Source organism: Falco rusticolus, chromosome 4 (assembly GCF_015220075.1).
Source record: "Falco rusticolus isolate bFalRus1 chromosome 4, bFalRus1.pri, whole genome shotgun sequence".
Lineage (NCBI taxonomy): Eukaryota > Metazoa > Chordata > Aves > Falconiformes > Falconidae > Falco > Falco rusticolus.
This window is the reverse complement of record NC_051190.1, coordinates 6,825,298-6,851,856: the sequence shown is the minus strand read 5'-3', so window position 1 is coordinate 6,851,856 and position 26,559 is coordinate 6,825,298. Positions and strand designations below refer to the sequence as shown.

The following is a 26,559-nucleotide window of genomic DNA, read 5'->3' as shown; positions in this document are numbered from 1 at the left end:
TGTGCACTACACAGCCATGGATGGGTATGTGGCTGCCTTTAATAAGAGATGAGCTCTCATCCTCTCCATGGCGCATCGCTTCCTCAACAGACCGTGAGCTGGAGCCACAGCTGATAAAACCACACAGGCCCCGTTTTGCTCTCTGCTGATATTAGTAAGGGAGCTGATAGACTTCAAAAAAAAGTCACTGTTTATTCCTTAAATCACCATTCCCACTGATGCACACATCGGCAGTAGGAAGGAAATGGTCTCAGACACAATCTCAGCTGCCCCTGTCCTGTCAATCACTGCTCCTGGGATCTGTGTACGCAGGGCAGGAGGACGGAGGGAAGCGATGGGTCAGCATCCAGGACTGCACCAGCAGGCTTCTGCTTTAGCTCCTTTTTGCAGCCATTTTGAACACTGGATAAAGCAGGAAAAATAGCATGCAGTCATATAAATCCAAGCCAGTGTCCTAAGTCAGATGTGTTTGAAAGCAGAACTGCAGCTGTGACAGGCAAGGAGTGTATTCGCTAGCATTTCCTGCTTTTTTAAATTGATCTTTTAAAAAGCACTGGTTTGAATGGGATATTTGCTTGGGTCAAACTGTTGAGGACTTACTCTATTAGTGGTATTTTTTTCCTTTCCCTTCATGTGTCAATGAACCGCACGAGATGGCTGCAGGCTCCGAACTCTGAATCCCCATTCATGGACTCTGAGCTCCTGAGGTTGATTTTACCACTTCAGTAACAGGGAAAATTATGTGAAGTGGTGACAGAAGCAAGTTAAATATGAGTGGAGAGAAATACAGCTCCAGAGCCAGGTTACTGCTTCAGACAAGGCTGCAGCAGGCGACAGTGCCCTGCTCTCCCAGCAGAGACGGCTGCAGTGAAATAACCCAAGAGGTCCTGGATAAAATTAATTGAGTTAATTAATTAAGCAGCTGTGGCATGGCTATTTTCTCTGCATGCTCTGGCTCTTAGTCCTCCTCTCCAAGGGGAGAAAGTGTCATTGAACCCATTTAATGGCAATGCTGGTTCTCCAAAACAGAGGTTGTCACCCTTGGTGTCCCACCAGCTCTGAGATACTCATTGCAGGTGCGTGAGCCTCAGCCAGGACTGAGGACTTTTAGACCTTGTGGCAACACTTTCTAGATGCAGAGAATTGAGAGAAGGAAATATTCTGGAGAGTTTCGATGTTACTGCCTGCAGAGGGGTGGCGTTGCCTTCCTTTCGCCTGCTGTGAGCCTGGGATGGGGACACGGTGCTGGGTGGCACCTGTGAGGGGAGGGCGGGCTGGGTGCACACAACGTGCTTCAGACTCTCAAAACTGATGTAAACTCAGAGCTTCACTCTCCTTCTTTTACGTGCAGCCTGGAAGTCACTGAGTTGTGGATCAGCCACGTAGCTGATGGAAATGCTGCTGCTGGCCCATGGATGGAGGGTTTGGGGTGGTTTGTTTTTTTTTTTTCCAGCCAACCCATTCAGGAAAGAATAAGCTTTTATTTTCTTAGCCATCACTTTTTGCAGCATGTGTCAAGCTAACAATGGCTGGGTATTCCTGCGAGGCTGTAAAATAAGCTCATTCATCCTTTCTCTCTATTTGTTGTAGGGAGAACAAAACAAAAAAAAGGGGGGGGGGGGGGGGGAAGAAAAATTCTACTGAGCTACTGTTTGCTTTCCAGACGGAGCCTGTGGTATGGCGCCAGTGGCCAAGCACTGCTCTGGGTCAAACATGAAGGCGACACGCCGTTTGTTCCCTCAGCCTCATGGCTGCAGAGCGAAGGAGAAGGCAGGAATGTCAGTGGGAGCCTCTTGTGGGCTCCTCCTGGCCAAGGGGAGCCTCCCTCCCGCCACCTTTGCCACAGCTCTGTAATTTCCAGCCGAATCATGTTAACCACGGACTGTGCATGGAGCAGGGCTGGGGTTTCAGTCCATGGCCACCCTCCCATTGAGTCAGGGCTGAATCACCCCCCCACATCAAGCGCAAAGGGCCACGGTGCTGCTGGAAATGCAGTGGTGGTGGTGGTGGGAGCTCAACCTGCATCAGCAGTGGGGAGGGACGGGGGATGCTGTCACTTGGCATGTGATGGTGTCCTGATGTTTCATGCACTGAGATACAGTAGGGGTTGGGGGGGTAGATAACAAACTGACATCTATGTCTCTGGAAAGACAGACAGTGAACAAGTTGCCTGACTCCCTGGGAAAGGGCTTGGTGGAGGAGTTTGGGTGCTACTCCAAAACTCCCTGCTGGTGACAGGAGACTGGTGAGGGCAAAATCTCCAGTGTGGCTGTGGGACAAGGACAGCAGCACTGCAAACAGCTTTACCTGCCAGGAGCAAAGTGCTAGAGAAAGTATATCCAAGCATTTGGAAAATCTTTTGGGATTTTCTGGGAAAAGTGTGGTTGAGTACGTGGCCATCCTGGAGAGCCACAGGAGCAGCAGCTGAGTACCTGCAGCTGCAGGTAGAGGTGGGCGTGCACTGACATGAGACCTGATGCACTTATGGCCCAAATTTCCAGCGCTCATGAGCAACCGCTGAAATCCTGATGGCCAGTCTTAGCTGAAAAGCAGACCTCACCAAAAATGAGGTGAACTCATGGGCATTCGGACTGAGGCACTTAAAACAGGGGCATCTTGTCACCTGTTAGATGTCTGCTCAGCTACCAGGTCTGCCTGTGTCGCTTCCCACTAGAGACTGTGCTGATGGGCTTGAAATTTCTAGGGGGAAAGGAAGTTGTGGGTGTTTAAAATAAAGGCAAAAGCCTGGAGAAGAAATGGTCTTGAGAGGAATTGGGCTAGACTGGATTGGACTGGAGGAGCAGTATTAATCTTCACCTGGTGATTTTCCCCCTTTCCATGGAGAGTCCAAGGAACACCAGCTCCCATTGGCACTGCAGCTGTCTTGAAGGTCTTGAGATGTCAGACATCAAACCCCACCCCACTTCTTTCCAGGTTTGAGGAGATGCTTTATTTTGACTAATCTGGGCTAACCCATGGGCTTTGCCACCAGGCAGGTCTGGCTGGAGCTGCTCGGCCTGGAGATGAAGTCCAAAAGCAGGAATCACACCTGGGGAGAAGGAAGACTCACAGGAATGGGTTAGGAAGGGAAGGAATGGAGCAGACATTCTTCCCATCTTTCCAGCAGGTTTAGGGCCTATTCTTTGGTTTTACTGGTCCAAAAGCAGAGCAACCACCCATCCTGCTGAATTCCTCCCAAATTCTCCCGTCGCAGCATGACCAGTATGAATGCCAGCAGCTGGAAGACTGAAATAGCAACTACCATTGCTTAGGCCCCACTGATTTGTCCTGTGGTTTTTCCATGTCCTTTAATCTCCAGTAAATAATCCCTCACTTCCTTGTGGTCTTTCTAATTCCATGCTCTGTGCCGGCACTTCCTGTAAACAGCGGGGCTGGTGGCCCGTGCGTGGCCACCGCCGTGTAATTGAGGCTCTCCCCAGCTGTGCAAAGGGCATGTGACAGGGCTGTTTTTCAGGCTGGATGTGGCTGTGTCCAAGGGCTATGTGATGGAAATGCCTGCTTCTCCTCTCCATCCAGCCGAGAGAAGTCAGGGCTGGCTGTGAGGAGGCTGGTGAATAATACAGGTGCAAAACCAGCACGTGTGAGAGCATCAGGTCCTGGCACCTGAAGAATTGTGCCGTCTGGCCTCCAGCAATCATCATTAGGCCAGTTCTTGGAAGCAAATTTGGACTAAATTATGGACGATGAGGTCCCTCCAGCACATTTGCACTGGTGCTTGCTCTCCTGTGCAGTAGCCACGTCCATGCAGAAGCCATGACCTGACCTTGCTGAGCCCTTAACTGCCACATCTCTGGTCTAAGCTTTTGAGTGGAGTCCCAAAATCAAAGAAAGAGATGAAGGGCCTGTACTGAAGGAAGGCCCTTCCTGATGTTTGTTGCCACACAGGCTTGATCCTTTGCACTCTTGTAGGTAAAAGGCCTCCAGATCCTCTGACAGCAAGGAGAAGGCATTTTTCCAACCAAAACATCTTCAGCTGCTTTATGAGTCCAGTAGCTGTAGGATTTGGCTATCAGATACCCATCCTCAAGTCTAAGGGAATTTTTTTTCCCCAGGTGAGTTTGTGTTAAAACAATGGGGGATCAACGAGGGTTGTGGCAAGAGCTGGGCAGCACTTTTTAGGTGGCACAGCTTTTCCTCCTGCCTGAAAGTTCATCTCTCTGGGTTTCTGTTGACCAGCGGATCCCTCCACAGATACCTGAGTGTCCAACAAACCATTTCTGCAGGAACATCTTTGCTCCCAAGTTACCTTGGCCTCTCACTTGTAGTTATCCTGGTCATCCCTGTGCATGGGGCACTTGCACATGCCTGGCTGGAAGATGATGGTGTGAGTGTGCTTGCAGAGGTGGTTCTGGAGACGGTTGGGTGCAATCCTGTCAGCCCTGCCAATATCTGCAACTTGCAACATTAATGCTTGCGTGTTTACACGGCCGTAGGAGGGGTCCTGTAACGAGACCCTTCACACGTGCTCCTTCCCACCATAGCTGCTTCTATCTATGATTTCTATCTCCAGGTTTCGATCCATTGGCTATGTCAAGTAAGTCCAATTTATTTATTTTCTTTTCATAAGCTCCCCACAGCCAACCGTGACAGCCAAGGGAAAACTGCTCAGCCTTTCAGCATTAAAGTCTCAATTATCAGAGCACTGACATCTTCCATATGAGGGCTGCACATGTGCGTGTTGGTACTCCTCAAAGTATTTCGGGAGCTGAAGCGTAAGCAGGGACTCAGTTTGACATTGTGTTGGGAGCACTGATAAAAATTCTGGGAGGGAAAGGCCAACCTCAATTTGTGTCTGTCATCTTGTTTAGGACGGGATAGTCAATAGCAAATATGTAGTAGAGCTAAGTTTTTCCATTAAATGCTAATGACCCCTTTGCATCTTGCTGTGGTGCTTGTATTACAGGGGATTGTGTGCATCCTGCAGCTGGCTGAGGCACTGAGACACGAGCAGTAGGTGTCCTGCTCCACATGCTCCGGTGTTGACTAAGGGAAGCTGGGATGGCTGATGCGAGGAAGCAGGTGGGAAATTTGGGGTTCTGGCTGCCCACACAGCTCCAGGATGACTGAATGTTGGCAGGAGCTATCCTAGAGCATCCCATGGAGATCAGATGGGGGAAGATAGTTTCCTCACCACTCAGAGGACTGGGAATTGTTGGCTTTTTTCATGACCACCCTTCCCTTACAAAGCAGATGCCGCACTACCACCAGGCTGAGCTGTTGGCTGAAACACAGCCTTATGCGAAATCAGACTAAAACAAAACTTCTACAAGCTGTTAGGTGGTTCCCTGAGCCCTCTTGAAAGCATTCACAGGTGGGGATGAAATTATCCCATTCTGTATGTATGTGTCATGGACATCCCTGGCTTCAGGCTGACCGTGTGCCTCCACCACTCCATTTTTTCCAACAGTGGGGATGTGAGAAGCCTCAAGAGGGGCAGAAAGGCTTTGCCTGGGCAGCAATAGGAGCCCTGGAGACCTGAGGCAAATAATCCCTGCCTGGAGCTGGTCCCTTTGGCTCCAGGCACTGCTGAGTTTGCTAGTGGAGAAAACCACTGCGTTGGATCAAACCACTGTTAAAGAAGACTTCACAAAAGTGAATAGCTAGTGGTCAAGAAGAGCTGCCAGACTCCTGCTTTCTCAGTAACTAATAAAAGTGCTTTTTAACACAATTAATGTGATGCCTTGCTAAAGACTGAAGGAAACTGGAATTGAGACATTTGTATTTTGACAGACTCAGTGGAAAACTTCTGTTCAGACCGGTAGGAATGAAACCAATAAATTTCTGAAGAAACTTTCTGAATTCAGCCTTCAAGATAATAGATAGGCTGTTCTGACTGCGGATAAATAAACTCTGTTTTTATAAGTGTTTAAAGACCTTCGGGATGACGAAGTGGAACATACTTCAAGTCTCCAAAGATGGGAAGTGGCTTCTGAGTCAAATGCCCTCCCGTGCCAGGGCTCATATTTTAGACTGCGATCACTCTTTTGTGACTTGTTGACAGGTTTTTTGTTGTACTTTGAAGAAAAAAAGGGAAAACGTCCCAGGCTGAAAATAGCAGTGAAACATTCCCCAACTGGCCAACCTGTTCTTCAAGAAAACTTCCCAGGGAACATAAAGCCCCAGCAGCAGCCCCGAAAATACCAGCTAAGAAACGGCAGGTCAAGTGATAATTGGGGTGAAAAACACTACTTCGAGTGACAACAGCCCCTGCCTGAGCGTTGCTAATCCTTCCTCTTGTGGTGAAGGTGATGACCTGAGGAAGGAAGGTTTGGTTCCCACCAGGAAATGCTTATAGGGTGGACTCTCAAGACGGGAAAGGTGGGAGCAACTCACTCCTGTTTTGCCTCCCTCTCTTGTGAGGAACATCCCTACTTGCGGTTCCTACCCTCCTTGGCAGTGGCTGCAGCCATCCCAGAGGCAGATGGTGAAAAGGCTGGACCACAGCTCATGGCCATCTGGAAAAGAAGGGCAGGTCTCTGCATCTGTGCAAGCCTGGGGCTTAATTCTGCCAACAAAACCAAAAGTGATGCAACCCAGAACCATGTGCGGCGAGCAACACTGAAGCATTAGCACTAAGCTTTGCTTGCTTTGTTCTCCTGCGTATCTACTGCCTGATGTGGACTGTTGGGTGCGTTGGACAGAGGCCAGCAGGATGTGCTTTATTTGAACTGAATATAAAGTCATGTTTCTGGAGGGAAAAAAAGATGAGTCACATATACAGGGTGAAGCCCAAACCAGGCTGATGGGCTCTGAATGGATGTAGGTGCCTGCAGTGGCATGTGGCCAAAGGATAGTCCTGGCACAGGGGCGGCAGCGATGTGCCTTGAGGTCAAGCATCAGTGCGACGGCCAAGTCACTGAGGCTTAGAAAAGAGGCACCAGAACATTCCAAGGGCTGGCTCAAGGAGCTCCATCTCTCTGGTTTCTCGAAAAGAAAAGGAAGGGAGAGCGGATCAGAGCCTGTGATGTACAAAGGCGACAGAAATGGGGGAGTAATGGGAGGCAAAGCCCTACAAGATAGCTGGAAATGGGCACCCAAGGAATCCAGCCTGTGAGAAAGGCTCCATTATTTAAAAGTCAATTTTAAATTGACTTTTTATTAATCATGGAAGTAACTTAGCAAGGCTTGTGCTGATCCTCTGCTGCTGAGAATGTTTTGATCAAGACTTGATTCGCAAAGCAGATGCTCTCATTCGTGTGGCAATAAATTCAGGTCTGAGCTACCCCAGGGAGGAGCCTGGATGGCTGCAGCAACCCACCCTGCCATCGCAACTGGATTAGGGAAAGGCAGGTTGTCCTTGCCAAGGAGCCAAGGGGGAGCAGCGAAGGGTCTGGAGGAGGTGCTGAGGCTCTGACTAGTGTGCGGAAGATTGCCCAGGAGCATGAAGACGCAGCAGCATCCCTCCAACTCGGCACGTGGGCCTCCCTGTGCCTCTGCTGCTGCCTCAGCAGCACCTCTCGGGCTCTGGCTGCTGGTGGGAGGGCAGAGGGGGTCTTTTTCCTAGCAGGGGGGGGGAAAGAAGTCTGCTTGCAATTAAGCAGCTCACACTCTGCCTGGCTGTGGGAAACGTGTGCTCCTGCCACCAGAGACACCACAGTTGCTACAGCAACTGCAAAGCACTGAGAGGCACCAACACCCTCCCTCTGCCACCCTCCACCCCCCCCCCCCCCACCCCCAATCAGGCGGAGCAGGGAAGGTGATGATGAGGAGACAACCAGCTCGTTGGGATGACCCTCGGCAGTCAGGGACAGGGCTGCCACTTGCTCTGCTCCTGTCCTGCCATGGCCGGTGCCCCAGCACCGCTGCACTCCCATCGGTCCTGCTGAGTGCTTGGACTCCAGGTGGGAGCTGTCAGGGTGGGGATGTGATGCTGGGGATGCTGTGGGGACCACCGCACCCCACAGAGCAGGGGGCAGTGGCAGGCTCAAACCGAGCTGTGCCTGCAAGCACCTGCCATCTCATTACTATTTAAGTCTGTGGTTCCCAGCACTGTGCCATCCTGCCTTGGTAAAAGCACATGGTTTCCCCTGGTGCTCCTCTCTTAAATATTTAATGGTAGGAGGAAGAGCTGCTTTAAGAAACAGTTCAGTGCTTCCATCCAAACAGAAGGTTGATTCAGGTGGCCGGAGCAGACATGAAAAACCTTGAGCTTCAATTTTTCAGGATCCTTCTGCTATTGAAGCAGTGGCAGCGTGATGATGCAGGGGAGAGGGGAAGGAAAGGTGTTTCAGATGCCGGGACAAAGTAAGGACTCCCGGGGGTCTGTTCTGCATCCTCTTCCTGACTCTGTGCCACTGTGGCTTGATTTCTCACACTAAAAAAAACCTCAAAGAGGCTTCAGGTTTGGAGCTTTAGTGGAAAATGCTTGAAGATCACCTACCCCCAGATCTTAGCCAGCCATTCTGTCCTCCCCACCACCTCTGGATGCATCAGGTTTGCCAAGTGCCAAGGGTATAACACAGATATAAAGGCATCCACCTGCCAGAGACTTCCTAAGGATTTGTTGGAGTTCACAAAGTGGTTTGAAAAGCCTGGATCAAATCACTGTGGAAGGAAATGTGTTTTAATGCCAGCCAAATCATAAATCAGGCCATCCTTAATACAAATGACTGCTTGAGATGAGGATGATCAGGGAGAGAGCTGTGCTGCTTCGTTCAGCAGTCCCATGTCCCAATGCACCCACTCCTATGGGGACCAGCTCAGTTATTGACAGTATTCAGAGCAAACCTGTGTCTACCCAGATGCCCTGCACCTGTGCATCAGGGGGTAGGATGCCAGCAGGGCTAACGGACGTGTTGCTACAGCCCATGTTATCTTACCTTCCTATTAAAGCCCATTTCCCTGCAGGGCGGCTGGTGGCAGGCTGAAATCTGTGGCCTTAAGCACCATTTCCAGAACAGGCTGGGCACAAGCACTATTTAAACCAGTAAAATGTCCCAGGCACGATATACATGGTGGTCTGCACCAGGCTGGGGCTCAGAGAAACAAAGCCAAAAAACATATACAAAGTGGTGTTAAAATGCAAGTTTTCTTAGTGGAAACTGTGAACTCCGCAACAAAGCTGTTTGCCAATCCCAGCCCCTTGCCATGCAGCTGTAGTGCAATTAGGTTTTCATTTGAATTATGTGCAAATGAGGGTGCCAGTCATTTCTCAGCGCTGACTTTGTGAAAGGGCAGTGCTACTGGGCTGCTCAATAATTTATGTCCTTAATATCAGAGGACAGCATCTGTGGAACTTCCTATTGCTGCCACCCAGGATAAGAAGCAACCTTCCAGGACAGATGGGCTGATTGCAGTGAGCCCTGAGAGCATGCATGGAGCGCACCAAGAGGCATTCGCATTAGCGGTTTTGATGGAGATCTGATTTCTTAATTAGCACAACCTTCTGTAAAGATCCCAGTACAAAACCGTGGCTAAAATCAACCAGCAGAGGCTGCACCCTAAAAATCAAGCAGCAGATGCAGCTGGGCAGATTTCTGAGCATCTAAAAGCAGGAAAAGAAATAGCGCAAGATCTGCTTGGTACTGCAGAGGGGAGGATTTCACTGCTGCCGAGCGAAGCGTGCAGCTATCCGCATGCCAGGAAAGCCGAGACGGCCCGGTGGCTGAAGCAGGTAATCTGGCCAAAGGAAAGCATGGGGGGGTGCAGGGGAGCACCACCAGCTTGCAGAAATTAGAACTGATTTACCATCCTATCGATTTCTGGGTACTGGTCAGGGAAGGGAGATTTTTAACCAAATGCTTAGAAACATAATGGTAGCTTCCAACTAGGCTGGTGTTCATGCATTGCACTGCTCTTCTGCCATCTCCAGCAGGCAAACGGCTCCCGTGCTCACAACCATACCTGGTAAGACATGTAAGACAAAGTGCTGGGCGCAGCAGGTATGATGCCCATACTGGACCAGGTCTCACGCATTTTCCTTGGCAGCAGTCTGGTCGCCTGCCCAAGACTCCACCCGAGCTCCTTCTGTTCCGGGGGGTAAAAAACTCCTGAGGCTTTGGTGATGGAGCCGTAAGAGCAAGTCCAGCCATGTCGGGCCACATCCTGCCCTGCTGAAATCCATGAGGGAGCCACTATATTGACACAATCAGCTGTTCCTTAGAAAAATATTAAACTTGGGCAAGCAGCTTAGTAAATGCCTGAACTGCTAGAAACTGGTAAAGTGCCAAAAGGAAGGTTTCTTTTTACTCTTTCCCTAAATATTTACTCCCAGCAGGGACAGCGGCAGCAGCCACGTGTGGAGGGGTCTCTGCACTGCCCTGGGCAGCTTGGTAACTGCTAGCAGAGCATTGCGTATCACTGGAAATCCTGCAAGGGATGTCTTTGTCCCAGGAGGTGTTCTGAAACCCATCTCCTAATGCAAGTCAAAGGAGAATGCCAGCACATTAGCTCCCCTTCTTGCTTCTGTATCTTCTATGTTAACAATGGAAGTTTTGGAAGCCACCAGCTGGGATATTAGTCAAAAACCCCAAGCCACCTCACCCAAGAGAATAACCCACACCTGAACTGAAATGAATGTGCCTTGCCATCTGTGCCTCTTTGGGCTGGGGTCCGAAAGCTCAAGCCTTTCCCACGCAGAAAGTTTCTGGTCCTGGAAAGCCCTGACCCCCCACTCCAGGGGCCCCCTCGGCCACCACCCCCACACACATGTTCATTAAGCAACAGAGGGTTAATGTGCTTCATTTACTGAAGCTGTCGATATTGTGTGAGCATTATTTTAATGGCTGCTTCATTTATTGCAGTGCCCATTGGGCAATGAGCAAACCCTTCCCCACTGTGTGTGAGCTTCCAGCACGGGATCTCACTTTAGCTGAGAAAAGTATAACCCTGAGCATGACCTCCCACATCCAGGGCTGCTGCTTGGGTCAGGGTCCCTGTAAGCATCTTTCCCCCAGCCATCGCTGCGGCTATGGGCAGCGTACCCGCTGTGCCCAGCTGCATGGACAGCTGGTCCAGGCGTCATTTTAAATGTGTGCAAAGCCCTAGCGCAGCCCAGGGCAGAAAGGCTGGCACTTGCAAACATCTCTGAAGCTGTGCTTACCTTATCAGCTTAATTGTAGGTATTTTTCTGTCCCCATTCCCACTGCCCTGGGGAATTGCCCTGTGCAGCTCTTTCCCAACGAATGTCACTGCTTGACACCAGAGCTTTGGGTGATGCCCGTAACTGAAGTGCTGCCATTTCAGAGCCACAGCCCTGGATGCTCCAGCATATTGCCCTCCTGGGGAAAAGGCGATGGATGCCGTAGGAGACACACGTGTTGGAGCCACCAATGCCTGCCATCGTTCCTTCTCCCAGTGCTGGAGCCTTCCACCTTCAGCATCACCGCTGTGCCTGACCCACAACTCCTCAAATCCAGGCAGGGTCTTGCTGTGGGACCAAGCTCCCGTTGCTCCATCCATTCCCAAGCTCCCTGAAGTGAGCCTGAAACTCCTCTCATCCCAAGGCTGCACCACTTGTTGCTTTCTCAATGCATTTCAGGTCCCTGATGATTTAAAATTGTGTTTATTTATTTCAGCTTCAAATGGACTTGAGGAGGACACCAAGCTAGACAAGAGTCCTCAGTCCAGGACACACTTGCCGAGGTAGAGACAGGCAACTATTCAGCTCCTGCAATGAGGCCAGCGAGGCGGTTTGTCCCCACATCCACCCAGGCAATGCAAAGTGGGAATGAAACAATTCCCTAGGAGTAACCCAAAACCAAACGAAAAGTGGGTCTGCATGGAAAGCCCCCAGGGTGAAGCAAAATAAGGAGCCATTGCCTGTGTGTATCAACACATAAAATACACTGGCACGTAGCCCACCTTTAACAGGGGATCCCTACATTTTTAACATCTCAAGTTGCAGCCAGACATTCAAATGCTGGGACATTTTCTTGGGAAATGTCTGGAGCTGGGCCACAGCACAACGCAGTGCTGGGAGGGCTACGGAGCTTAATCAACCTGCTCAGCATTCTTGCTTGCTTCGATCCACATGCCATACAGGCCTACAATGCTTTTATTGTACAGAAAACAAAGCTCTTGTGCTTGAATGTAGCAGCTACAGTATCACGGTCTTGCCTTAACTGGAGGCTCCTCAAGTGATTTAAGTCATCCCCGTCTCTGGTGATAAAGAGTTGCCAGGGTTAAGAGAGATCTTCCTCTTTTTTTAATCTTTTTCTATCCTTCCGCTTAATTTGCAGCCAGAAAAAAGGAGGTGTTTACACGCAGGGCCTAGTTATTAATATCTTTTGGGGATAGCAGCCCTGGTTGTATTTCCAGCATGAAACCAATCGCAATTTTTCAAGGTTTTTGGTGGTGTGCTTGGCTGCTGATCCTGTCTCCGACCCCGATCCTGTCTCAGACAGAGATTGTCCCTCCCTGCTTGCCCAGCTTCTCCAGGGCGCCGGGGCTGCCTTGGATGGTGGATTTTAGAGTCCCCAGTTGATCTGGCCCCACACAATGCAGCCCCGTGCATCAGCGGTGGATTTCCAGCCTCCAGGAGGAGGTTTGCTGACTTACCTTGCTGATGAAAAACACCTCGGCCGCTGCTGCATCTCATCGGTGCAGGGCTTGGGACATGCAGCCCTCTTTTACGTGGGGTCATTAATTCACTCCCACCAGTGAAGCACTTTGAAGATGAGATGTGCTACATGAGTGCTAAGAATTATGGGGTTTATGTCTCTTGGTTAGAGGTGCAGGAGGTAAAGGCAGAGCTGGGGGCCCTCACACGCTGCCTGCTGCCCTGTCTCCGGCAGCATGGACAGCCCTTTCCTAAAGGTTTGGAAAGGGTTTGCATGCATGCTCTTTCTGAAACCCCCGAATCAGGCTGCCAGCCAGGGTTTCAGCCCTGCTCAGAGGAAGTGCAGGGTGCACAGCATCTGGCAGGATCAGGCCCTGCTTATCTCCTTCCCCCTCCCCAGCTCTGCTTGAGCAATAACCTACTTTCTTGCTTTGCAGAAAAAACATCTTGGATTACATTGCTGCAAATGAAAGGTTTCCGTCATGGTATCAGATGAGCTGCAGGTAAGCAGCAAGTTTAATGTCAGCTTTTTTGGCAGCTTCTTTATTCCCCCTCCGCTTTGCACAAACAAGCCATCTTTGTGTGGAAGTTCATTTTCCTTTTTAGCCACAGCATTTGTCATCATGGCTTCCCAGTAATCCTCTCTGTGCAGATAAAGGAGAGCTGGCAGCCAAACTGGATCCCTCACCTCGACCAGCCTGCTGCCCGCTCCAAAACCGGCGGCCAGCTCTCCCCTCCGTCACAGCCCCCCGGCACTGAGGAGAAGGGCAGGAGCTGTGCCCACATGACAGATCCTAAATCCCAGAGTGACACTCAATCAGCCTTAACTACATCTTAATCAGCCCCATGCAATTAAGACGCAGGCATCAAAACCCCAGAGCCAGGAGGTTCTGGGATGGCATAGTGCCTTTCTGCTTTCATCAGGAAAATCAGGGGCATCCTCCACCAAACTCCAGACTGGGATATAGGGAGGGAAAAAAACTTCCAATCACTTTGGCTGCCTCCGTCCTTTATGTGTTCATTCTATTTTTGGCCTCGCAAGGCTCTCAGACCAACATATCTAAACACTGTATCACTTTATATTAAAAAAACCACAACGAGCCCCCCACAAAACCCTTTGGATCAAAGCCTGACACGGGCCAGGCTGTGCACCCTGTGGGTTGCCAGAATGGGACCCTGCTGAGGATCACCCTGCTCCAGTTTAACCAGTGAGGGCAGGAGAAGGGGCTGGCTGTGCCAGGTGCAGCAGCACCCACCTTCACAGCCCCACGCCCAGCTGATTCCCTTTGGTGCCTGCTGGTTTGGAAGACTTGGACTTGCAGCCTCGTTAACTGCCTCACTTCTGCTAATTTACACTATCCCACCCCCAGCGGCATCACAAAACTCTCCAGTGATGTGAAGGTGGCGTGAGCTGAAATGCCTTGGCTGCGGAGCTAAATAGCATCAGGGCTCGTTTTACTGCTTAGAAACCTTTAAGGAATCAAGCAGGCTGGTGAATAATCCATTTTAAAAAATCGTAACAGAGGTGCTGGGTAACTGGATACAACGCTGGCCTAAATTTATACATCAAGTGACAAACCCTGATGAAAAAACAAAATCCAAGGGCCCTGCCTGGTGCAGGCTGGGTGCGGTAGGGTTTGAACCCTGGTAAGCAGACACTGGGTGCAGGAGCAGCTCGCTCCGTACCCTCTTGTACCTGCGCAGAAATGGTGCATGTGTGCAGACAACCTGCACAGGCATCACATTTTTTTTTTCCCCCCAGCCTGTGGCTTTTAAACCTCAGCAGCGCTGAAACGTGCCGTGGGCTCGCAGAGGACACGTGCAGCCTGCAGGGTGAAGCACAGCCCCAAGAGCTCTCCAAACAGCTGGGGCTCCGTGTCCTTCTTGTAATAAATTCCTCCCAGACGGTGTTCCAGGGGATTGCTAGGATTTGAGGAGAGAGGAGGCTGGCTGGAAGCGAGACAGGCTCCAGGTTTATCCTTGAAAGCCCCCGTGCTGCAGAGCCCGGGGCTGCGTTTGGCAGCCTGCCCGGGGGAGATGACGGTGGAGGCTGAAGGCTGCCTCGTGCAGTACAAGCTCACCAATCCTCTCACCAGCCAGCTAAACTGGAGAGAAATCTCCCTATTAACAGCGCACAAAGCAGGGCCAAAATCTGAACACCTTCCTGGGCAAGGAGGTAAAGCAAAAGCTCAAAGCAACTTAAAATTTCCTGTGCTCCTAGTTAGAAAGCGGCTGCGTTGGAGCTCTCCCGTAACATGCCCGGCTTGCCTGATGGGAGAGGGGGTGCTGAGCAAGGCTGTGCTGTGCTTTTCAGCACGACGGATGCAAAAATCGGGTCAAAAATAACCCCATCCCAAAGTCAGCAGCAGAGCTGAGAGGAACCAGAAGTCCTGAGCTGTTTCAAAGTCGCGTTAAATAATAAAGCAGAGAAATGAATAAATTAGCTCAGCATCTATTTAGGTCAGCCCTCTCCATTTCTCCCAGCCGCCTCCATGTGCCTCCTCCCCACGGCGCTCAGCTGCTCCACGCATGCTGTGCCTGTGGACCTGCTCGCTCCTTCCGAACAGCCAGGCTCTCGGGGAGTGCAGGTTAAGCAGGTGTCCCATCGGCTGCACACTTCATCCCAGCCTTGGGAAGCGGCAGACATGCTTCCTTTTCCATTACTGGGGCAAAAAGTATTCTGGAAAATCCTATTGAAGCAATAAGCGTGGGCTGAGCACATGTAGCTGCTCCCTTCCTGGCATTATCCTCTACACACAGCCCTGCACAGAGCCGCAGGGTCCTGCTCAGTGGGCTCGCAGCTGCCCAGGAGCCGTGTCGCTGTGCTCTGCCTACTCATCCGCTGCCAGCCCAGCGCAGCCTCTGGGTAGCCCTGGCCATCATCCAGCTTTATTCCATCCCCAGCTTGCAGCCATGGCAGCACCCCCACTTTTGCAGCCCATCCTTCCCCACCTCGCCGGTGCCCCAGGCTTGGCTTTGTGATTGCATTCATCCTTCGCTGATTTGGAGACAGCCAGCCAGATGGACCAGGCGGATCGACACAGAGGGGAATCAGCTTTTAAACCCCTAAGCTCCCCTCAAATCGTTCAAATGCCTCCAGAAAAATGCAACTACCATGCACTCCTCTATCTTTATTTACAGGTTTCCCAAGCCTGAAATGCCCTCTTTGATGTCCAGAGCATCTTGTGGGTTTCAGCTATCAGCAAGATGGATAAACACTCACCAAGAAGGAATTTATCTGCATCAAGGGCTGCTCCATCTCAGCCCAGCTCCTGCATTGCCAAAACTTAAAGGAAACACACTCGAGCTAGTCCCCCCTGACCCTGCAGGTAGCTGGAGAAGGCCTCCAGTGACAAACCCAGCCAGAAGAAGCATCCAGGGTGTAGGCAATGGAAAATGAGATGTTACTAAGTTTGGCCAAGCTTAGCTGGCTCCTCACAGGTCCCAGCCTGTGAGTCACCGGTACGTGGGCCACCAGCACGGCCTCCCCTCTGGAGGAAGGAGCGGAGGTGGAAAAATAACAAGAGGAAACCAGTTGTTAGTAGTGCCAGCTCTGGGGAGAGTGGTAGGAGGTGGCAGGCCTGGAGAGAAAGGTCAGGGCTGCATTGCCGGCTGCTGCCTGATTTTTCCTCCTGACTTCATGGTGGAAAGCTGCTTATAGGAACATGCTCATGAAGGATGGGCAGAAGGTCTGGGCTGATCTGAGGGATGGTCTCCAAGGGGGAGCGAAAGCCTCCGAGGGCAGCCAGGAGCGACGGAGCTTTTGTTCACGGTCTGGGCTCACCCCTCTTCTGGTTGTACCTCTGATGTCTGCTGGGCTGAGCTTGATCGCCCCATTGAAAGCAACTTTTGGCCCAGTGCAAACATTGCAAAAGAAGATACGCTTTGCAGATGTACTTGGAACAAACGCATCCATCTCCCCACTGTGGCTAAACACTAGTGCAAACCAGTGTTCCCAGTCCCTGCCCCACCATAGCACTGATGCCCATGTGCAGCTAACCCTGAGACTCTTGCTCTTGCGCTGGTCCTCGGTGACAATGGTGGCAGGGGGAGATTCAGACAACTAGATCATGAGCCAGTGACCCTGTTCCTTGTCCAAAGCCAATGCAATGAAACTTTTGCTGGGGAAAATAAAAGACTGCAGCTTTCCAGCCTCTTCCAGTGCCCCAGCTCTCCTACCTAGGGCTAGCTGGAGTGCACCCAGCAGAGCACACAAGCCTCAGCTACTCTTCCCCTGTCCCTGACATCAGCCCAGGAGCACTCACAGGGCTGCACCACGCTGCTCCCCATCCCGTAGGGATACCCAAAGCTGCAAATCGGGAATTCTGGTCCCCTTTGCCTTGCAAGAGTTCCTGCTCTCTTGAACCCTCCGGTCTGATGATCGCCACCAGTTGCCACTGGTTTTTCTTACATCCTACTGCAAACGCAGAGAGCCAGCCGTCTCCCTGCTGGCAGACCAGCGCTTTCTGTAAGTGAAACAGTATTTCTTCATGTCTGTAAGGAAATTGTAACAGATGTCAGGGCAAAAAAGCCACAGCCAGGTAGGATGTCAGGTCAAGGGGGAAACTGCTGTGTGTCTTGCTGTTATTCGTTGGAGATGTCCCTTCTCTCTGGCTGGGACCAGTGCTCCCACTTTGAGTCCAGAACGGGATCTGTTATGCTCAGGCTCCCCCTAGTGCCTCCACACGCTGGTGTCCCTGCTTCTCCAGGTGGCTTCTGTGGAGGCGCAGTGGCCGTTTGTCCCTGGGCACCGTCCATCACCCTCACTCCCCTCTGGCATCATTAGCTCGGGCTTACGGCACAGCCAAGCCCTGTTTACCCACAAGCTGGGAACAGCCCTAACACTGCCCAAAAGCCACCGCCTCCCGCCAGGGACCTCTCGGGCCCGTCAGCCGCCTCGGCCCTGCCTCCGCTCGCTGAGGGAAAGGAAGGTGACAAAGATGGCCATACCCAACAAGATGCAACCCTGCACACTGCAGCTCCACTTTGATGGTGTCTGCGGACCGTGGGGCAGGAAGGGTGATGGGTGGCAAGAGCCTGAGCTGCCCTGGGAGCAGCCCAGGCTGGGGGTGGGGGTGGGCACCTTGCCTGTGAGCCAGCTGGGACAGCCAAAAGCATCACTGCGCTCTCCCCCACTGCTTGATACCTCTCCACGAAGGAGCAGCTTTTAGGGACACCCCATAGTCCATGTCAAGCAAAGTCAGCTGCACTCCTTCTAATCAACACCCAAAACTGCTGTCACGGATTTCGTCCAGCCTGCAGGACACTGCGTAGTAGAGGCTGCCTGCATGCCGGGGCACTGGAGAGCTACGCTGTTGTGCTGTGTCCAGCACCCTCCATGAACACGGCCTTTCCTCATCTTCTTCCTGTGGAAACAGGGAGGAAATTTCCCAATATCTTGGGAAACGACCAGCCTCAACCTCAGTTCCAAACCCTTCTTGTAAAACTCAGCCTGACTCAGCCCTGGCATCAGCACTGCACTGGACAACCAACAGCCCTGCAAGCACCTCTGTTTCAGAAAGCACCGTGCAGAGGTGAAGGCAGCCTTATTTCCTTGCTTAACGAGGAGGTGGTTTGGTATAACCATGAATCAAGGCAGTTGCTGTAGCTGTATAGGACAGCACACTTGGCTGGGTGTCCTGGCAGGGTTGGTGCTACGCTGGGTGAGCGGAGATACAGAGCAGGAGGAGTGTGGGGTCCCACAGCTGTTTCCCAGTACCAGGGAGGTGGCAGCAGGCCACTTGTGCTCCCAGCTGCCAAAAAAGCCCTCCCAAGCAGCCTCCTGACACTGCCCCCTCAAGAAATGCATTGGAGCATCAGTCCCCAGCCACTGCTGGTCTGTGAGCAAGCAGTGCCCAGGGGAGGCACCCCAGGCACCCCATGCTTTGCTCACCTTTCAGCATGGGCTGTGATAGCTGCCTGAGCCCTGATACATGTTGGGAGAAGCTTCTCACATGTAACATCTTCCTTAAATGTACATACCAGAATATATAATACAGAACACCTCCAAAATATTGCACCAGATGTCAACAAAACCCTGCCCATGTCCTTTTGTGGGGTGGATCGCAGTGGTTCCCTAGAAATTAGTGATGTTTTCCTGGATTTATACCCATGGAGCACTTGGCCTGGGCACTGAGCTTCTCCAGGTCACTGACATTACTGAATGGTGGCAGCTACGGTAATTCATTATCCCAAGTCAAAATGTCAGCTCACAGGGAGGGAGGAGGCAAGATTAGTCGAGTCTGCTGAAATGTGGCGTCACCATGAAAGCAGTGACAAACCCAACAGAGATCAATCGGCATAAACGTGTGTGAGGCAAGGACATTGACTGAGATAAGTTGTCAAAGGTACTGTGAGATTTTTATTTTAACCTATGATTTTTTCATAATTGTTTTGCAGCTGGAGTAATTACCATCCTATTTAATGAACACAGCTCCTTTAATAGAGGACACTTGGGCTAACATGCACTAATTAAGTCTGTAATCACTAAAAGTATGATTCAAGGTTTTGAACTGGCCAATTGTTCTCCGTAATACCATAATTACAGATACTGCAGCTCATCAGAGCACAGGAGAAATTCAAGGGGTCTTGATCATCCAGTAGTGTACATGGGTCTTGATCCTGTGTCGGAACATCCTTTTTACCCGATATTCTGCATTGGTTTTCAGTGGTTTATAAACTACTCTGAATATATTACACTCAGCCCCATGAACTGAATGCACTTCCACAGCTTTATTATAATAAATTGGCTTACAGGTCTTGCATACCACCTGGGCATTAAGCACAGCTTTTCTAATCCCCACCAGTCTGAATGCTTCTCTCATGTGGACCCAGCAGCAGCTGTGAAAGACTTCTAGGGAGCTTCGACAGCAGTAATTGCAGTGAGATACTGAAAGAACTTGAAAAAGATAACTGAAACCGTATATATAAATCCTTGTTTCTTCATATGAATGAAGGCTCAGAAATGAGTGAAAAAGAACAAGAGTTTTCATCATCTAATGGCCAAGATAAGGGAACCTAAAAGTCGATTTCTTTCTGCCTTCTGCAGTGCAGGGAGGCAAACATACCTCTGGGGGTCAGTTTTATCTTCCGCTGAGCTCTGCTCTTTTGGTTATCAGGGAAGTCAGGCTTTCTTTTTGCTGTTGGCTGTGATTAGATGGCCACAGTGATGGCCAAATATTTTAAGACTACAGATCACTACAGTGGAAAGAACTTTTAAAAAACAGTATTTAAAAAGTCAGAAGTTTGCATATCAAGAAGGATTTTTTGGAGAACCTCGTATTCCAGCTGCAAAATGCCAGTAAAAGAGTATTGCTATTTTCATTGATTTTTACACTGATAAAAACAGCTGCCCAGAAAGAAAAAAAGAAAAAAAAAAGCCAAATACATTTTGCAACTTAGGTCTTGCTGGAAATAAGAAAAATACTGAAATTAAATTGCATTAACTTTCTTTATCCTATTTTCATTTCAGATTCATCAGTGTTATTTGTCTATCAAGGATAAGCTATTTTTCGTGTTGCATTTTTGTAATATGAAAAGCTTGTTCACAGGTATCTGAACTTAAGGCAGAGTAGCTTATTGCTCTGCAAGCAATGTCACTGAAAAAACGTGTCTGGTTCTCTCTCCCATGTACTGGTCCAGGGGCTTTGGTCTCTGGGCTATTTTTTCCTGTCTGGGTTATTTTAGGCAAATCACTTGTGTCTCTCATCTTAAAATAAAGGCAATGCTATACAAAGATGGCAGTATTTTTCCGTTCTACCACAATGCAGAAAAGTGTGAGCCTTTTTTTGCTCATTTTTCAAAGGTTCCCATTTGAAAGCACAGCAATCCTGGACGGAAACGCTGCGGTTTGTACAAAGAGACATCCCAATGAGCTTGGGTGAGCTTGCCCTTTGGTTTGCCTTTTTCCTTTCGTACTTCACTGTGGGAGATGCCTTAATCCATAACCACAAACGCCTCTCTGTGGCACCACGGCTGGCGTCCGCAGCTGCACAGCCAGCACCGGGGCTCCCCCATGGCTGCATCACAAACCTTCCTGCGTTCAGGTACCAGGAGCTACCAGGAGACTTAATTCCATCCCTCAGGCGTTGGCAGCCCGATCCGCTCACCTCAGGGCTGCCCACACCAGCAAGGCCTGCTCTTGCTGTCACGGAAGGAAAACGGCCCAAGTGCCCTGGGTTAGTCGGCACCTTTGCGAAGTAGCTGCACTGTGGGCAGACGCGGCTTCATTTGCTCGCCTTCGTCACCACTTCAGTGTCTGGCAGATACTGAGGTACCTGAGCCTTGGCCTGTGTTTTCGCAGGAGACGCGACCCCCGCGGGGCAGCCCGGCCCGGCCCGCTCGGACACGGCTCGAAGCCGCCCGCACCCCGCCGTGGCTCTGCCGCAGCCGCAGGCGCGCCGGGCCCCGGGTTCGGCCGGCGTCGGGGCTGGGGCCGCGGCACAGCCCGGAGGGCTCACGGCCAGGGCTGGAACGCGAACGGCGCCGCCGCGGCCTCCCTGCACCCCGCGGCCCGGCGCGGAGCCAACACCCGCCCTGCGCCTCCACCGCCCCAGCGCACGCACGGCGGGGACACGCCGACCCGGTCCCGGTCCCGGGGGCGCGGGCCGAGGCCGCTCGCCAGCGGCGACCAGGCAGGGCCAGCACGCGCACCGGTGGCCGCGGGCCTCGGCACCACCCGCCTGCGCCGCAGGGCCCCGGGGTGGGCCGTGCCGCCGAGGGACCCGTATCGCTGAGGGACCCGGGTCCGCCACGTCGCTGCGGCCCGGGGGCGGCGGGGCCTGGCTGCTGCGTGTGTCCCCGCCTCGCACGGGGGCCGGGGCCGGCACGGACGGGCGGGGCGGGAAGGGGAGCTGGGCGGCTGCCGGGCGGAACCTTCGCGCTGGCGGCGGCTGTTGCACCACGGAGCGGCGCGGGGTTCCGGTCCGTGGGCCCCATTTCCCAGCAGCCCGCGCGGTGCGCCCTTCTCTTCCGGCCCGGCGACGGCGGTGAGGGGGGTTCTGCGGAATCCGGCTCCATCGGCGCCCCGGGGACGGTGGCGGGCGGTTCCCCGGGCCGAGCCCGAGCCGGTCCCACCGGGCTGGGAAGGGACGAGGCCGAGCTGGGAGGCGGGGGCCGGCGGGAGGCTCGGGGCCGGCGGGAGGCTCGGGGCCGGCGGGAGGCTCGGGGCCGGCGGGAGGCTCGGGGCCGGCGGGAGGCTCGGGGCCGGCGGGAGGCTCGGGGCCGGCGGGAGGCTCGGGGCCGGCGGGAGGCTCGGGGCCGGCGGGAGGCTCGGGGCCGGCGGGAGGCTCGGGGCCGGCGGGAGGCTCGGGGCCGGCGGGAGGCTCGGGGCCGGCGGGAGGCTCGGGGCCGGTAGCGCGGCCGGCCGTGGCGGACGGGCCGGCCCACCGTGGCTGAGGCGTGTTTCTTTCTTCCTGCAGGTGCGACCATGGCCAAGTCCAAGAACCACACCACGCACAACCAGTGTAAGCCGGGCGCGGGGCCGGGCCGGCTGCAGCGCCGGGAGCGGGGGGTCGGGGGCTGCGCCCCGCGGGGAGGTTTTAGCCAGCTGCTTTGAGCTGCTCGGTTACGGCAGCCCAGACGTCTTTTATTTTTTTGCAGTGAGAGAACTGGGGGAAGGAGGTACTGGTACGCAGAGACTGAATGGGGTGCTTAATGAAAAGAGTGTTTTGCAAGAGTTGGGAGATATTTTGGCTCAGTATGAAAATAATCTGTAACCAGAAAAAAAACCAAATTTTGTATGTTTGAACTAAGCACGTTACTGAATGACGTTCAGCCTGTGATACTGTGCCATCGAAAGGTGACCACGGTGATAGAATAGTTCTTGTTCAGGGTGTTGTCATCGATGCTCTAAGTAGCAGAGTTTGCGAGTAGATTATGCTTGGTCTTGCACAGTGAACGATCGTGCCTTTAACGCTAAACACAAGTGCTTGAATTTCTTCATGACTAGAATAACTTTTACTGAGCTGCGGGTGTTGCCACTGGTATATTATTAGATAATGAGAAGCTGGAAATCCTTGAATTTAGAAACTCAAACAGTGTGAATGAGCCAAGAGCACAGTGTGCAGCGGAATGAGAACAGAAGTTCATCTGTAATTTGCATTTAGTTTGGCTCAGAAGGATCAGAAAATGTTCTATTTTGCACCCTTTTGATAGGGTCAGCTGGACTTGAAAAGAAGCTAATGCTGCTGTTTAATACTAGCAGAAATAGTAATTTGAATTTTCTTGTTCTCCATATAGCCCGTAAGTGGCACAGAAATGGCATCAAGAAACCCAGATCCCATAGATACGAATCTCTCAAAGGGGTGAGTATTTCTATTGACGTTCTCGGGCTGTTAGGCCATTGAGGCTTAACCATGAAACAGTCCAGTACTTGTTTTATTTTGACTGATGTATTTTTTGCAGACAGGGGCTTGTGTTTCAGATGGTCAGAACCACTGTGGGTTTCTGTTTTTATCTTTTGCTTACCTGACATGCAGCTGTGGTACTTCTGACCCACATTAAATCCACCATTGTATGTCTGTAAAACTGTTTTTTACTGTAAAACTGGCCAATTTTGTCTCTGTCCTGCTCAGGTGGGTGTCAGTAACTGCTGCTTCCAATAAATAAACACTTGTCAGTTCAATAGTTCTTCTCCCTTCTGAGTCCTGCTGTGTCGTCTTCTTCTCTGTACCTTTCAATATTATTTTACTTATGTACTAATACAGAGAATTTCACTCAGAAGATGAGAGGAATTGGCATTTTTCTACAATACGTATGAAAATGACAGTATTTTTCTTTTTCTGAGGTGAGGCAAGTGATAAGACAGGATCTTTTTCCACACTTGGAAATGAAAACAGGGTATTTTTGATTTGGGGAGGGTTGTGATTCTGTTTGCTTTGTAGATGTGACTATCAGCTTTTTGGATGTGACGTGAAAACTTCTGTATTGCATGGTTCAGTCCTGCCCCCTTCTGCAGATAGTCTGGTAGTCTCAGAGTTTGTCTCCTTGCACTGAGCGTGCGTGAGTTAAAATGACAAAACCCTGACACTCATGTGCCAGTTAAAATGCTGCTTACAGTACAACAGCAAATGTTTTTCTGGCCAACAGTAGCTGACAGTTCTGAGAATTGGTCCTAGCTGTGGCAGGATGCATAGCCAGCTGTCAGCTGACAAAACTGGGAAGCTACTCTTCTGTGCTGGTACTTTTTTCCTTTCAATGTAAAAAGGAAAGGCCTGTGGAAGTGGCGCTGGTCTTTGCCCAACAATTCCATGTATATTTGCTCACCTGCCAAGGTTGGTTTGTGGTACTTCAGATCCAGAAGGTATTGTGACATGAAAATGAAATTTGTCTTGTTTACAGTTGTACTCAACTTGTTCTGTTCTTTCTGTATGTCAGTTGCTGGGGTGTTGGGTTTGGTTATAAAAATCAAGGAAAATAGCTAGTTAAAGGATAGTTACAGGTGGCTAAAATAATTTTGCTGATGTAATAAATTTAAAAAAATGAGAATTAATCACAGCCAACATTTAGGAATAATTGAACATTCTGAAGATACAGATGTTTTTACATATATCCCTTCTACAACACAGCTTATTTTTTTTCCTTATTTTTATAGGTTGATCCCAAATTTCTGAGGAACATGCGATTTGCAAAGAAACACAACAAAAAGGGGCTGAAGAAGATGCAGGCCAACAACGCCAAGCAGGCTGCTCAACAGAAAAAGGACTGACGTGGTTTAAGATAAAGAACCAGTTTTCCTGTTGGCATGCATGTTACAGCATTTTTGTAAAAATAAAATTGGATGTAACAAAGTCTTCACCCTCTGAATTTGAGGAGACCCCTCCAGAAGCCTTGTTTGCGTTGTTTTGGATGCCAGTTGTGCGTCAAGCCTGTGTGTAGTGACCAGTTGTGTATTTTTGTTCCCTGGCAGATCATGCCAGCCGGAGCTCTGGAGAAGTTTTGTGTGGATAGCGTCAGCCTCCACATGTAGAAAGTGAAACAGGTGCTCGCTCCTTGGTGCTGTTCTGCTGCGATCGTTGGTGCAGGTCATGAGCGTTCAGTAGTTCAAAGTCTCTTGAAATTGTGAAATGGTTATGGAGTGAAGCTCTCAAATTTAAACAAGAAACAACTTGTTTCTTCGTGTTCAAATTGGAGCCAGTGTTGCCTAGGCTTTTGGGTGACAGCGTTCAATACAGGTTACATTATTTTTGACACTGGCGTGCATGTTCAGAGTTCTCAAATACCATGGTTTTTATGGTAGTTCCTAGTGTCGTTACAGCAGGGTGACATTTCCAAGGGCTGTTACATGTCTGCTGTGTTGCTGTCTGGGTAAGGTGATTCTAGCTAGGGAGATGTGAGAAATGGGAAGGTAACAGTGCTAGCTGTGGTCATGGAAATCATAGCAATTAGTGTTAGATTGGTGTGTTGTGTTCTGAAATATGTGAAAGTACTGACGTGGAGCTACCATGGGAATGTGTAAAGTTTCAGGACTATATAAAATAAGTGTATTTTTCATAGTTCCTGTATTTTAGTGGATGTCTTTCATTCCAGTAACAAAAAAAGTACCTGTCTGATGAAATGCACTGACTGGTGAGATTGGGGGAGTAACATTCAAAAGCCCAAGAGGTGCTGTGGCAGGGGTTTGTTACTGCTGTGCTTCTGTAGATCAGGAGGGGGCTTCACTCCAGATCCCACCAGCCAGCAAAGCTGGTTCAGGAGGTCCTTTTTTTATTCCTGAAGTGAGCCACCTGTTGAGATGCACGGAACTCTTCCTGAAATTGCAACTCCCATGCTCGTCCACCTGATGGTGGTGTAAATCCACAAATCAACACAAGGGCTGGAAGTTTGCAAGTATCTTCTGACTTTGCTGTAGAGCAGCAAAACACCTGCTAGATTGGGATGTTTCGGTTGAATTTTTTTTTTTCATTAAAGTAATTGATTTTTTTAAATTAGTTTAGCCAGTTACCAAAATGCAGTTTTATTTTGAAACATGGTAAATACTTTGATTTCTTTGTGGCTTGAATTCAAAATTCTTTTCCTAGTTCCTGCTTTTTAATTGGTTTTGACTGAAAAATACCACCTAACCCTAAACCAAGCAATGTAGATTTACTAACATAAAGCTCAGGAGTCAAAGGCTTTTAAAATCTGAGGGACATCCGCAGCCCTCAGCTGTCTGGTTTCTGCTGTGTGCATCTTTGGGACTGTTGTGGAGGCTGATGTTTGTCAGCCAAAAGAACTCAAGTAATTGCTGTGTGAGAGCAGTGTGCTGCACTGGGGAGAGCGTACAGCCACAGCATTCATACCACCAGGTAGACAAGATAAAAACGTGGTCTCCCAGCTGCCTTCATTTATGCCTGAAAGCCAACTGGTGAGAGGTTCCTGGTGTTAATCCTCCCTGGAGAGCTGGGTGGGTTTTGTGGGTATGGGGTGTTGGGGTTTTCTGTGGAGTTTGTTGTTTGGTGGGGTTGTGGGGGTTTTTTTGGCAAGTGGTAGGTCACCCAGAGGCAGACACACAGAGCTTAAATCCCACTGGCCTCAGTGGTACCTGAGTGCCTGTGGGTGCCGGAGGTCTCAGCTGTGTGGCTAGTGCCTGCCCCGCTTGAGTGAGCTGTTACAAAGGCAGGTGTGTGTAGTGGTGGTTCAGGTTAGTGTGCACTTCACATCCTCAGCCACTGGCCCGGAGCTGCCCTGCAGCCCTTGCCAGAGCTGACAGCAACACCCAGCATGGGGAGAGGTCCTCTTGGGTCGCTAGTGGTGTTGGAGGAGATGGTGGCAGGAATCCAGCTGTGTAAATGAAGGTCAGTCTGCTGCACATATGTGTTGTGACAAGAAGAGTGAAAGAAAAAGCCTCTGGACAGAGCACATCGTGTTTGTCAGGCTACATCTTCACCTGCATGTCTGCAGATCTCCAACCTGGTTGTGTTTTGGGTTTTTTTAAGTTCTGCGTTTTAAATCTCTAGCACTAAGACTTTCCTACCTAAGAAAGGAGATTCCCTCTTTTAAACACCTGCTGGTATCTTCCCCACAGTGCTTGTGTTGTGAGTAGCTCACCCCCAGGATGC

General features: G+C 50.7%; 1 protein-coding gene and 1 long non-coding RNA gene across 2 annotated transcripts in view; both read left to right on the top strand.

The window, feature by feature from the left end:
- LOC119146716 overlaps window positions 1–20,257 on the top strand; it is a 59,351-nt gene extending 39,094 nt beyond the window's left edge. Inside the window, exons 11-13 of the long non-coding RNA XR_005103814.1 lie at window positions 3,931–11,604; window positions 12,958–13,023; window positions 15,662–20,257. This is a non-coding gene — a long non-coding RNA (uncharacterized LOC119146716). The remainder of the gene's footprint in view (window positions 1–3,930; window positions 11,605–12,957; window positions 13,024–15,661) is intronic.
- A 1,153-nt stretch (window positions 20,258–21,410) lies between these two features.
- Window positions 21,411–24,321, top strand: RPL29 (ribosomal protein L29). Its single transcript, XM_037384805.1, has 4 exons — window positions 21,411–21,507; window positions 21,940–21,984; window positions 22,760–22,824; window positions 24,114–24,321. Exons 2-4 carry the CDS (start codon window positions 21,948–21,950, stop codon window positions 24,225–24,227), a joined length of 216 nt encoding a protein of 71 aa, XP_037240702.1. The 5' UTR covers window positions 21,411–21,507; window positions 21,940–21,947; the 3' UTR covers window positions 24,228–24,321.
- The last annotated feature ends 2,238 nt before the right edge of the window (window positions 24,322–26,559 follow it).